The 14,316-nt window shown below is 40.7% G+C and overlaps 1 protein-coding gene across 1 annotated transcript in view; it reads left to right on the forward strand.

The window, feature by feature from the left end:
- IL16 (interleukin 16) overlaps positions 1–14,316 on the forward strand; it is a gene marked incomplete at its 5' end in the record, with an annotated part of 37,300 nt that overhangs the window by 8,843 nt on the left and 14,141 nt on the right. Inside the window, 8 exons of the mRNA XM_082004904.1 lie at positions 5,752–5,888; positions 6,607–6,715; positions 8,978–9,071; positions 9,523–9,665; positions 11,837–11,947; positions 13,253–13,367; positions 13,582–13,655; positions 13,745–13,958. Coding sequence (XP_081861030.1) covers positions 5,752–5,888; positions 6,607–6,715; positions 8,978–9,071; positions 9,523–9,665; positions 11,837–11,947; positions 13,253–13,367; positions 13,582–13,655; positions 13,745–13,958 — 997 coding nt within the window. The remainder of the gene's footprint in view (positions 1–5,751; positions 5,889–6,606; positions 6,716–8,977; positions 9,072–9,522; positions 9,666–11,836; positions 11,948–13,252; positions 13,368–13,581; positions 13,656–13,744; positions 13,959–14,316) is intronic.

The following is a 14,316-nucleotide window of genomic DNA, read 5'->3' on the forward strand; positions in this document are numbered from 1 at the left end:
TTTTATTCTCTGTATCCTCAGCACGTTTTGTGTGTTGCAACAGTAGCTTCATTCGTCTGCATGTTGCACAGCAGAAAGGTAAGCACAGATGTTCCTACTAAGGACTATCACTTCATAAAGCTCCCAGCCATCTCTCTCCTTCTGCCTGGCTGATTGTACAGGAAAGCAGTAGAAGCAAATAATACATCAGCATGTACATCCAGGCAAAGAAAAGCTGTATCAAAATCGTATAGCACATAACAACTTACGCTTTGTGAGATAGTACCTGGGAAAGAACATCTCAGTTTCCATTACTCTCCTACATCCTCTTCAAAGTATCTCCTTTCATTATATATTCTAAATAGCAAAGATTTTTTTTCACTTCTCTATTGTACTGTCAGCAACAATGAGAGCAGATGAACAGTCTTCTAATTAATATGGTTTCTGTGTTCCAATATTCACTCACATTGACTATTACCTACTGCATCTAGAGCACCCAGGATTACCTGGGTATCATCTGTTCTGCCAGCTCCCAGACCACTTAGCTTCCAAGATGAGGTGTGCTTAGTTTGGTATGGACAGCTTGTCAGTCTGTAAACGAGCAGATCTCCTTTATAGTTCACTTCTCACAAAATCAGCAATTTTCAGGTGGCCTGAAAGGAAAAGAAAACAACAAAAAATTATAAGCAGTGTCTGGTCCCTTGTGCACTGTCACAGCAAACACTGTGGGAGATGGCCTTGCCTGCTCATGTCATTACAAAGTCTGAAATTACGCCAGTCATAGGGAGAACAGACAGGACTAGATAATATCAGCTCTTATTCTTCAGGGAACAACAGTCTCTGCTGGGTTTGAGAGCTGCTTCAAGAAGCATTCTGTTACCTCTTCCCTGCACCACCAACACCCTGGGAAGCACCAAGAATTACCAGCCAGAGGGGCTGGTAGTAGAGTTGAAATAACATCTAGAATAAACTATAGCAGGGAAGGGCTGACTCTTTATGCAAACATTGGATCCAAGCTGATCTGACTGCATGGCTCCACTCAGTTCTAGAAAATTCTCTAGCCTTGTCTCCATTGGTCCCTGACCCTCTGCTTGAAGGAGGGAAAAAGCAAAAGGTCATTTTTCTCCCTTGGTCATCACCAGGGTATATTTTTATTAACTTCCCTCTCTGCAAACACCAGTTAGCTGGCCCTTTGGTACCAGGACAAGTGTTATGAAAACAAACTGTAATGTCTCAAACATAAGCAGGATGGAAAAACAAAGCCAGGAGAGAAGACTGCATTTATTTAGACATTTACGTGTTCTCCTCCCTTTTCCTACTTGTCTTCCCAGCCTTCTTACATTTGTGACATCAGGGCCATGTTATCCCCAGAGCAAGTTGGGAAAGAGGCTGTTATATTAAGACAGTGTGTGCTGCAAAATATGGGCCAGGGCAAAGGCTCCCAGAAAAACATACCAAAGGCCAGATGATGGGTGGAAAGGTCCATCTGTAACATCTGATGTGCTGAATAGTCTATCTAGGGCAGAACCTGAATCCCATGCAACTTCTTGCATCATCCAAAGGTTTTATAGCTTTTGCCATTTTATTAATTGCAAAGGGAATATGCTGCTGGGAAAATGAATTACATCTACTATAAATATTTTTAAAAGACCAAGGCATTGGCTAGGGTACGTCAGAATCGGTGGAGTCACATCAGTTTATGCCAGAGAGACTGTGGCCCATTCTTTGTTAGAACTGATGCAGAAAATACTTCCTGAAGAAAATCCCCCAAAACTGTATTCTCTTAATCTTCAACTTGGAAATCCCAGACTTCTCAGTCAGGAGGCCAGAAAAGCTAAATATTTAAATTCATTACTGTACTGCTGTTAGATTTTTTAAATTTTTTTTTTTCTTTTCTAAAAACAACAGTCAATCAGCTCATTGTCATATGCTTGCTTAACCGAGTCAAAGACCTTACTTGAACTAGCCTTGTATAACACTTTACTTCATTTCAGACAATCTAACTACTGTGTCTTACGTTAAGAGTGCACAAAAGTTTTTCAGTTTTCCACAGATGCCATGGTTACCCTTATTTCTAAACAACATCTGGAATTCGATGTTTTGAGACAGGACTCTGGCCTAGAAATGTCTAATGAGAGCATGAAGGAAAAAGAAATCTTTTAAAAGGCAGATAGAAAAATGTCCTCAGAAGTTTTGCATTTTGCATGACAAAAAAGGGGAGCAGGAGGAAAGAGTTGGCCTGGATGTGCGAATTACTTTTCCAGAACTAAACACATAAAACATTAATCTACTCTCACCTGTGACAAAAACACATTCAGGAAGGCTCTTGAATTCCACCTTTGATTTGTATCTTTGAGCCAAGCAAATTCAGTTTAAAGACAAATTTTGCTTCTAATGCAGTCCCACAGACTTTCATAAATTTATTTTCACAGCGATGAGTGGATATTTTTAATGCAGATACAAGTTTCTCCAGAGTCCTGAAGTGCTCGGTGGCAAAGCATATAAGCAGAGACATTTTATTCACTGGCAGCAAATATACGTTTAAACATATGTGCCAATAATGAGTAGGCAAGGTTGACGTAGAATCACCTGCCCACACACCAAACCTGCCAAACTTATTTTACCAAATTTTCAGCATTTACTTCATTCAGAGCTATAAATCACCTTTCAAAATGAGCAGGACACTTTAAAAAAGAGGAGGATGCAAAATAAACACTGTCTTTACTCTTGGAACCGTAGCAGTATTTCTATGCATAAAATAATAAGTGAGACAGGAAATAAAAGATATTGAAGAACAAAACCCAAAGCAAATTGACTGCTGGCACAAGAATTGATCAAATGTTTATTTTTCTAAAGAACAGCTTTTATTAATTTTCTGTCATGTTGCAATAACTTGGATATGAATATATTTATCTATATCCAGGACCCAAAAAAGTGCAGATGTTGACAACATACAGATATTTGCCACATGTCCCTACAGTCCAATAAAATCTTTTTTTTTAAAGTAATTCACATAAATGAATTGCAGAAACGATTGACACACAGAGCTTATTTGAAATGTAGCCCAACTTGTTAAGATGACTACAGATTTAAACAAAAGTTGTTCCCAAGATTTTTCTGCAGTGTACAATGGATTTAACCTCTACTTTCCTTCTGACTAAGCGCATGCAACTTCATGCTCTCAGAAAGAGTATACATATCAGTTTATATTTGATGTCATTTCACATGTATGTCCCAATTCAAACCAGAATTTCCAGCCTGGCACATGTCCCACTGTATAAAATGCAATGTCTTCCCCAAAGGACTTACATGGAGCTGCAATGAAAAACCTCAGAGCTAAACTCGCTGCACCCTGTGATGTCCTGTGAAACTGGTAAGAGCCAAAAGGCTTTTGGACAATTAATTATGAAGAATTTTATAAACACCATGAACACAGCAACTGTTCACAGAGTACAAGTTACAGGAAGGGCATAAGCACAACTGTCCTCTTAACAGGGATGAGATGGGGACAGTCAGCAAAGGCCCACTATTAAGGTAAAATCAAGAACAAAATGAAGCGTGAACAGCTATGCAAAGTTCTGTGTGAGTGCCTGACCAGTATCGGTGAGAGGATATATAGATATTTCAAGTGAGGAGTGCACAAGAGTAAGGACTCCTAAGCAGAGAAGTTGGCAAGTCCAAACTTGAATTCTGACTACAGAAAAAAAAAAAAAAGGAAAACAAATTTTTTTAAACACTGACCCTATAATACAATTATTCTTTCAAAACAGTCCCAATCCAGGATCAGCTGAGGTCTCAAAATACTTAGCCAACCAGAAGAATAGTTTTCTACCTTTAATATCTATCTTACTTTTCTCATGTTTTAGAACAAGCACACTATGCTATTCAAAACACGGTGAGCTTCGTGTATGCAGAATCTGGCCTGTAATTTCTTTTGGATACCTAAAACAAAACACTAATACAAATAAACAGAAGAGGTAACTCACATTTTTGCTACTCAAGATTTGAAATTTTAAGACATCAGAATTCTGATTTTTATTTTGTTGCCATGCCAAAGACTTCAAAACACTGCCATAAGATAAAAAAGAGCATAACGTAGTCCTGATTTCAAGTATGTATATCCCAAGATATTTACCTTGGGTGAAAAGTAAATATAGACGCTCCAAAACTAATACTAGAGTTCAAACAAACTGGTTTAAAATAGAACTCTGTCCATGCTTATACACTTACCTCTTACTCACTAGAAGCACTCTTCATGAACAAAAAGAGGCTTCGTAAAATTCAGACACTCCTCATTAATGGCAGACAATCTGGAATGCAAGCAAACCCACAGAGTTAACAAGTCGGTCAACACAAGTATAGCCCTTATGCATTAACTACTGAATTCAGCCTGCAGCGAGCCTAGGGCTCAAAGTTAAATAATTCATTCACAGCTTTAGATTTATACTGGCAGCTCTCGGAATGGGAGCCAGGCTTCAACAGTCAACCTGGAAGATAATGACCTTTATTGACATTGCTATAAATTTGAAGTTTGTGTAAGTCAGGTATGATGTGATCCCTATTGATTTGTGGTGAAAGGGCATAATGATTCTAACCCTCAGGGCTGGATGAACTCTGCTTAGGGCAAAAGAATGAAACCCTACTGATGGTGAAGGTGGTTACACAGCTTTCCTTGTGCTATTCAGACGACTACAGATAACTGGAAACAGCTCATGCCAGTCTGACCAGCAGACCCAAGAGCAATACAGACAGTTGACCACTGCTATATTTTGTGGCCTGTCGTAACATATGAAATTTGCCTCCCCTTCAGAAATACATACCTCAGTCATACAAAACTCTTGGGAACCAGCCCGGATCCAGGATACACTGAGAGCCCTCTTCGCCATGTGGAGTATCAAGAGGCTGGTAAGGGCAGAGGAAGTGGGTTCACCTGGGAGCAGAACAAGCGAATACTTGAATTAGGAGATTTACTAAGCAAATAGAAAAGAAATTGTGTGCAAGCTTTTTTCCAGCTTTCCTTGTCTCTTTAGAATTTTTAAGTCTTCGCGCATTGGTGCTGCAGTAGTATATTTGCTAGACAAATGTGTTGTCTTTCATGCGCTTAGTCAATCTATTCTTTACTTTACTTATTCATATGACTTAGGACTCTTTCTGTATGGCCATATGTTAATGATTCATAACTGAGTTAAAAATGTGCTTACAATTAGCCTTCCAGATGCAACACACAGACTACAGCAACCTCAACCAGTCTGGAGTGGACAAAGAATCTTCCACTGCTGCAGTTCTCTCTGCTCCCCTACCCCCACTTAACAAGTCAGCAGCCAGGGTGGAGCTTCTAGTGTTTTGTATACACTTATTTTCCATTCAGACCTCTTCTGTTTTCCAGAGTATTTCCCTTTCTGACATATGTTTATTTTCCTCCCTGTCTTTTCTTATAATAGTTAGCATAGGCAAAATTTACCCACTTACTACAAAAAGTCTATTATCTGTTCTCTTCCCCTCTATGCAAAGGGGCACTCTATTCTAATACTTCCCCCTTGTAGCCAGAAGCCACTGAAGTCCTAAGAAAAACAACTTCTTTTAAACACTGACTCTATAATACAATTATTCTTTCACAACCGCACAGGCCTGTTCCTGTTCGAATTGGAGGGGATCTGGTTCTAAGAACAAGAACAGTTTCTGCATTTCTTAAAAAGACTCAAGATAACCGTAAGTAACTTTTTACATCCTTGGTACATTTTCTTTCATGCAACCTTTCATCTTCTGAATCAGGACAGCTGCATCTGCAGGCTGTGTACAACCACAGGGAACAGCAGCTCAGGAATCAAGCTCTCTAGGAGTCCAAACTGTGCATCTCTCTGGAAAGGGTTCACAGGCAGCCACGTGCCCACTGGAGGCGCAGCAAACAGGTACAGTACATGTGAAGTCAGCAAGCTTATTAGGCAGTCATTTGCATGGATTTTGCATGACCAGCTTTCTGTGACAAGCTATGCCTTGAAGCTCAGTTTCAGAAAAAGGCAGTGATGTTTGGGAATCACTTCTTACAATGCTTCCACAGTTGGAGAGACAGGTCAAGATTACAGAAATATAAAACTGTGACCATTCAGGGATCTAATGCTTCTCAATTACACTAAGAAATAAGACATGGAAGAATGAAAGAATGTACATAACATGAAGTTTTCAAACAGTATTTTCCTAGTTGCCCTATTAGAGGGCAATACCAGATATCACCAGCCTAGCAAGGCCACCGGCAAGCAGTATGAGCCAAAGTTCCTGAAAGGGAGTAAAGTGTATCATCTCTGATCAACTTGCAAATGCAAGATGGTGAGAGAGGAGGAATATTTTGCCTGGCTTGGGCTATTCTATGCTGTCATCTTAGCCTGGATGTAAGCTATATGTGGAAAGGCAGCCACTGATCACCAGGACTGAGCAGAAGAGAGCAACAACAGGAAAAAATCCTAGCAGGGCATAGGGTGTATCACACACCAAGACATCTCATGAGAGCTCTGTTCAAGGCAAAGGGAGGATTGCAGCTGACTCCTCAGTTAATGAGACAGGTAGCACAATAGTGCCATATTGTTCTTTGTAAAACAATATGCAAGCATATTCCTTTTTTCTTTTTTTAAGGGATGGATGTCTGAGCCAAAGGGATGAACTGTTAACACTAAATGGACAATCACTTAAAGATATGTCCAGCAAGGAGGCTGAATCTCTCATTCACCCAACAACACGGCTGGTGAACATCATGATGTCTAGCAAAGTAAGCGTGGAAGTTGTGGTCCCCTCCCACAGCTGTGGGGTGATTTGACATTTACTTGAGAGAGAAGGGGAATTTGTGCACCAGACATTTGAAGAACATGATTTTGCTCTTCCTGACAAAACCCCAAACCTCTTGTGGTCAGATTCTGGTGACTTTCAGCATAGATTTTTCCCAGATAAACAGAGGCTATGGGGAGGCCAAGGCCCTTGGAAATTCTAGCAAAGGCTGTACAACCCCTCCTTTTAGAAACACATAGCTTGCCAGTGTTATTTTTCCATTTGGAAGTTGAGCAAAGGCAGAAGTGGGTTTAAGGGAAGATCCATGAGTCCAGAAACCAGAAAGCATGCCCTGTACTGAAGTAGTTTTGTGGATCTAGCATCTATAGCTAGAAAATTCCCATGGTGAATGTTACTGGAGTCTGCTACAGAGAGAGGGGAACAGGAGGCAGCATTAATGGGTCAGCAACCCCACATTATCACCAAATACTTCACTAGAAAACCATTTTGATCTTTCTTTCACAGAGTCCATTTCATTTCAGGCTTCTCTCATCCCCACCCCAAACTAGATGGCACCAAAGGCTTTTTACTTGCACATTCTGGATGAAACTCGAGGCTGATGACTGGACAGAGTCAGTCCCCTACCACACAGTTGCCACTTTGAAGACAATAGAGCTCAGCCAGAGATTTGTTGCAGGCTTCAGATCTTGAAATTAGTGGAAAAAAGGCACTTTCTGCTCATTATCTGCAATCGTGTCACAGAGACATGATGCTAGACTGAGAAAACACCCCTGACTGGAAATGCTATCAGGTCTGAGTGTGCCTCTTTCTAGGACAGCAGTGAACACTCTGACCCAGATGTCTGCTGGATTATGCCAAGATTTTTGTTTGTTTTCTCTCCTTATAAATTCTTAAGTGCTCAGAGGTGAATTATATTAAAATTTTGTGGCATAGCACCACCCAAGATGCAGCCAGGTGAACTGTGCATTTAAAGACAAGCCTGCACCAAATTAATTAAGGGTTAATAGCAAAGTCTTTTCAAGCTAGCTAATCTAGTAAGAAAAACATTGCAAAATCATTTTCAAAATGGCTCTGTAAAGATGATCTCTTTCTTATTCTGAAGAGTTCCCTAGGGGAATGGGCCTGGAAAGCCCTAGCAGGATTTTGCTACTTGGCAATGCCTCCACCTGCTGTCGAAGAGGAAAATTATCATTCGTTAGTTCTTGAGGTATCTCCGAACAGCACTACTAAAGTCAGGCTTCTGGAAGAAAGGCTGTGTCTTGTTTGGCTCCAAACAGATTAGAACATATAGATCCTGCTCTGATGATGCTCTTGTGGCCTTCTTAGCCCCTGCAGAATATCGCTGAGCAAAACCCTTTTATATTCAGAGGTTTACTATATTTCAGTCACCTTCCATATGCTGTCTGTATTTAGTAACGTTCTTCCTTTAACTTTGATTGCTTCAGGATCAATAGCATTTCCCATGTCACAACAGAAGCAGGACTTTCGGGACCCATACATGTCCAGAAATTATTCCTAACATCAACTTTTATTCAGATGTGATCATTTATTTATTTTCAAACTGTTCTAAAAACTTGCATTTAATATAATACTAATGTTTTGCCTACAAGCTTTTCAATACTAGAATTAGTGGCCATATTTTCAAAAGCAACTAAGAGCTTCCAAGTAGAAGGGGTTGAATTTTTGGAAAACACCAAAACCTAGTCCTCAAAGGCTTTTAAACACCCAGATAGTATTTTGGCTAAAAAAAATTCCTCTGGAATCAGCAGAAGTTAGACACTATCCACCATTGCAAAGCTGGGCCTAAGAATTTTCCTTTTGAAAATAACACCCTTCTAAGGTGATGGAAACCAAGTACCCAAAAGCACCAGTTATCTCCAGAAATTAGACAAGCACGGCTACAGCTTACCCATGTATCAAAATGTTAGGCTGTCTGAAACAACTGGGGGTGTCCAATTAGTTTTCCGTCCATTTTAACTAAAGACCAGAATCTATTTTTATCTTATTACTTTTGGCAAGTTACAAGCATTTTTATAGCAATGTTTTGAGCTGTGTCCTCCTTTATCATCGTATTTATTTTAAATAATTAATTTTGCTCCATTTTTTCTGAATCAGGCTGAAAGTTGTGCAAGCTAAATTAGGAGAAATTTTATTTTTAAGTTTAGAACACTTCCAAGAATTTCTTGCATAGCAAGCCTTTTTTTTTTATTATTTATTTAAGGAGATGCCAACCTGTAAGGAAAAGCCTTTGGAAATACAAAATGTTTTCCTGCACAGTAAGGCTGCATGTCAACGGACTCGCAGTAACTCAACCAGTAAGTTGCAAAGAAGTAATCTTTTCTCTTGTAATATTCAGGGAGTGCACAGCACAGCACTTTATTGTGTGATGGTACTGCAGTGTCGAAAGCAACTGCAGCTGTTGTCCAAATTTAGTTGGCACCCTTAGCTAAGAATTGCTGATGAGTAAAAACATCAGCTTTTATATTCTCAATATCCTACAGTCAGAGGTTTTTTGCATAAGATTCCATTTTACATTTTTAAGATGTATTCTAAACAGGCCAATGCTCTTTTGGTAGGGCACCTTTGCTTTCTACTATATTTAACGTTAATGGCTGTCCCCACAGTGCAGATTGAAAGGATCACTCTCTTCAGAGAGAGATTTACAAGAAGAAAAACATTTCTAAGTAACATTTACCTGATAAAATGAATGTGCAGAAATGTCCGACGCTTGAGAAATAACCCAGCCTCTCTCCCCACGTCTGACAGGTATAAACCCGTACTGGGTAGGGGAGATGGACAGTGCGGCGCCCCGGAAAGCCGTGCCCCTCAGAGACCGGCAGCCCCACGGTCTCCATACCAGCCGCAAATCTCTTTCCCAACAGCTGGACTGCTCTGCAGGGAGAACCCCAGTAAGTGCTACAGGAAATCACCGGAAAACCAGACAAAACTGCCTCCAGTAAGAACCTCTCAATGACCCTGGCAGTCACCTTCCCACCAAAATCTACCTTCCTCACAGGCCCTGAAAGGGAAGATGGCGCACTGTGCTTCCTCCACTTTTTAACCCCACCCCTCCTCTGCGAGGAGTGGGAGAGTGGGAAAGGCTCTGTACCAGCAAAACCCCATTTCTTCAGCAGCTTCTCCCTCCCGTTGCCCCAGCAGGTTTTACAGTGTGTGTAAATCCCCCTCTGTGTGGTTCGCACCACCTTGGTAGCCACCCTGAGCCGCCTCAGAGCTCACCGTCGAAGAGGCCCTTCCCGGACGTCTCCCTGCCGCTGGCCATGGAGATGCTCTATGCATGTGGCCGATAAAACCCAGGCCTGAGCTTTGGGCCCCACCGCCGCGAGCCTCCCGAGCCACCTCCGTTGGCCAAGCCATGGCCACAAGCAGGTATGGACTCACCTCGTGGCTGGTAGTAGCTGCTCCTAGCTGCGCTGGCTGCGTGAGGCATCCCGCTTTCTGCTCCACAATGAATCGGACATATTTAAACAACCCCGTTAACATAAGCTAGAGACTGACAGTCTCTTGCTATCCAGATGTGTGCCAAGTGATTCACCACAGTCTGGGAGAGGGGAGGCTGGGCAGGGTAGAGAGGGCATAGGTATTTATGGACGAAGGTCCCCAGGTTCAAGCCTGGAGCAGGAAGATGGAAGTGAAGCTCCTCACACTCAGTGGCCCCCTCCTGCCCTGCCTGAGGGACCTGCAGCTTCTCCCCTGCCCTTTCCCTCAAGTGGGGGCACCACAGCCTGACCTAGGGCTTTAACAGGGGTGAGGAGGTGGCAAACTGGAGCACAAACCCCAAACACCACCCGTACAGACCGACTGACCCTCAGGGATTTGCTGGGCTTCCTCCTGCTGGAAGGTGGCAGATGCTGCCCACTGGCAGAGGCTCTTCGGCGGCATCCTGGTTTTGGGTATCGTTACCCACCACACAGAAATACAAAATGCACCCCCTCACACAGAAGCAAAAGAAATTTGAAAACTTCCGATTCAGATTCAGAAGATCCACAAGGGAATAAGCAATCACCCTGACCTGGCAGACTTATACTTTTCAGAGAGTATGCTTTTGGTGTTGCACAGACATTTCCTTCTTAATCATGTTCCCAAGGCCACATTGAATAAATAATCTTGTTTTCATGTCAAAATTGAGACTTATTTTCTCACATATGCAAAAGCTGAAATTTTGGCTGATGTTCCACACACTTCAACACCTGTTAAAGTTTCACTTTGCTGCGTTAAAAAAAGGTGTTGAACTCTCTTGGACTTGTAATGAGTGCAGTTAACTCTGGCCCTGCTGAACTTCATGCATAGTTAGTTTTAGGTAATGACTTTTGTCAGTGCTTAAATTAGTTCATAATACCCAATTCCATGTTCAAATAGGAGTTTTTCTTTATATATTATATTAAAGATTCATTAAAATGGGTCAAATCTCAGGGGCTGGAGTTAAAAAAATCCAATACCTGTGTAATGGAGGGAGGAAAAGCACTGAGAAATTGCTTGCCTTGGCTATCAAGCAAAAAGGATGTGCTTCACTGCTTTCAGCAGCAGAAAGAAGCCTATGCGATAGCTTAACGGAGGCAGCGCAGGGTTGTTCAGAGTCTGAAAAACTTTTGTAAGCACTAATTCATATTTTGGGCGAAATGCTGAAAACAGGTGCTATATGTCCCAAGATAAAGTTATTTAGTGGCAAGATGAAGGAAGGAGTTAGAACTTCTTTCTTAGTTCAGTTCTTAGAGGCAAGTATGAGAACACTTGTTTAGGACCCCTAATGGCCACAAATGAGATTTTGACATAGGAGAATCAAGTGAGGGCACAAATATATCTTTCTACACCATTGCACCACTTCAAGGCCCAACAGTCTAGGTTCACTCTAGTTTAGTCACTGTGGGGCAATTTCAGTAAGTAGTGATTGAATAACAAGCGGCTTCTGAAAATTAGAGAGAATTGATTTTTTTTTTTTCTTTTAAATCTTTAGTACCATCAATTGTAAGGAGCAAAATTTTAAATAAATAAGTTGTCCTAATGTATATAAAAAAAATTCTGGTTCTGCATTAAGATGATTTTTTTTTTTTTATGTTCACAGGCAATTTCAAGGCCATCTAGATCACTAAGTACAGCACAGCTAGTGCACACATCCTGTGGCTCCCAGGCTTCAGTAATCTCAAACATCGTATTGATGAAAGGACAAGGGAAGGTGAGACTGGCTCTGTTGATTTACCATAAGGTTTTACTTCATTTCACAGATGCAAGCTGCTAAGTGCAGGAAAGTGACTTCAGGTATTAAGGTTGCTACTTCTGTGTTGCCAATTCATATCCAGGCTTTGCCAGGACTGATTAGTTGTCATCACTTGCTTCTTAACCTCTTTCCACATCAAGCTAGCAACACCAACACTGACATTCACTGCCACCCTTTTTGGCATCTGGAACTAGGCTTGAAATCATAGACTGTGTCATCCATAAGTTGCACTAGCACAGCAACCTTAGAGCTTCCTTCAAGTCAGAGCTGAACCATAACGATGGTTCCGTTGCAAAGGAAAACAAGAGCTATCAGGAACACACAGGACCTCAGAAAAAACAATAAAGATTTGCAAAACCCACAATAAAGCCTGAAGAAAAAAGAAGATAGTTGTAGCTACAAAAGTAATGTAATTTAAGATGCTTAAAAACAGAATACAGAAGCTACGAACTTAAACACATAGCTTTTGAGTTTGAGTAAGGTTCTAAATTTATTCATTAAAAACCTTTTAAGTTAAAATATTTAATATTTTATAACTATTTAAGCTGTGAGGTAACTCACAGAAATCATTCCATGAAGTATCGTCATTAACAAAATAATCATTTGTTGCCTGTATTTTGGGAGCCTATGAGGATGTCACCAGCTCAGTACTTTCACTTTTCATTTGAGAGATGTTAAATGGCTTCAGAGGTGTGGATTAGTCTTGTAACATCCTTCTAAGGGTAGCAGGGAGTGTTTGATTTTCATATAAGTGGAAAAAGGGCAAAGAATAAGTAGAGGAGAAGTATCTACCTACAGAGATCTATTGGCATTGCTTAAACTTAGAACATCCATTAACTCTGGTAGAGGGTAAGAGAGAGATATCTCCACAAGATCTCCATTTGTGTCTGAAATTAGTAGTAATATCAAGACCTTATATGGTGGTTTTTATCAATCTCATATATGGGAGAGGAAATTAAGGAGAACAGATAAATTAAAGTCTCAAGGTTGCTTATTGGTTCAAGGGCAAAAAAAAAAAAAAGAATGTGGACACCCTCTTGTGTGTTTATAACAGCAAATTAATTGACTGCAACAAACAGAAAGCAGATCATGAGGGTATTCTGCTGAAATTTTCATTTGCTTTTACTACTGGCATGTGGTTGACTATTTTTTAATGGATTATACTACTTTGTTGACTAGTACTGCCCACTCAGAAGAAGCTGCAAATGAACTATTATGAGAATTGGACATGGAGTCTCACACAGTTTTTCTTCCATAAATTAGGGTTTGGGCTTCAGTATTGTTGGAGGCAAAGACAGCATTTATGGACCAATAGGCATCTATGTCAAAACCATCTTTCCTGGTGGAGCTGCTGCTGCTGATGGAAGGCTACAAGAAGGTGGGAAATCCCTTTTCTCTTCCTTTTCCTACTCCAGATTCCCAAAGAATGATACCTAAAGGCAGATTAAAGCGAAGCTGAAATGAGCCATAATTGACTTTTGCACCAGCATCCATTATTGCATTTGCAAGACTCCTTTTGAGTACATGTATCATGTAACCTGTTGCACAATACAGTAACAGTAACATAGTACTATTTTTCTCTTTAAAACCAGGTGATGAAATCCTGGAACTGAATGGAGAATCCATGCATGGATTAACACATTATGATGCTTTACAAAAATTCAAGGTTACGTACTCTCCTTCCAGAACAATTTCTGTCTTTACACACAATGTGCATGTGAACTCCACCCATTCATCATCTTTTCTTTCTAGCAGGCCAAAAAGGGTCTTCTGACACTTACGGTCAGGACAAGCTTCAGCACGCCTCACTCTGCTTCCAGCTGTCTGTCACCCCACTTGTGTCAGTCACTGAGCTCCGATACATGCATAACCAAAGAAAAGAGCTCTTTCAGTTCAGAAACTGCAGCATTCACATTAAATGCTACAAAGCCCAATGACAGGGTCATAATGGAAGTTACCCTAAACAAAGGTAAGTGCTAAAATTAACTGAGCACTCGGAAACAAAGCACTGATTGACAAAACACTCTTCATTTGCTCTTAGAATGTCTTTCCTCACTAACCTGATTCTTTTCCTGAACTAAGTTTTTTTAATACACTAAATTAGATGTTGGTGCCTGCCAGTGCTAACAGCTATCTATCAACAGCAGGATTTTTGAACACCATCTGTCCTCAAGAGCCAATCATTATTTTTTTTTCGCTCAAGCATTAGTCACATTCATACGCTTCACATGAAAAAGTAAACCTCTCGGCAACGATTACCAATTATTAAGTAGATTATGCAACTGTTATCCATAATTATGCAAGAAGTTAATTTCATTCTTGAAAAG

The sequence above is a fragment of the Phaethon aethereus genome (assembly GCF_964289735.1).
Source record: "Phaethon aethereus genome assembly, chromosome: 12".
Classification (NCBI taxonomy): Eukaryota; Metazoa; Chordata; class Aves; order Phaethontiformes; family Phaethontidae; genus Phaethon; species Phaethon aethereus.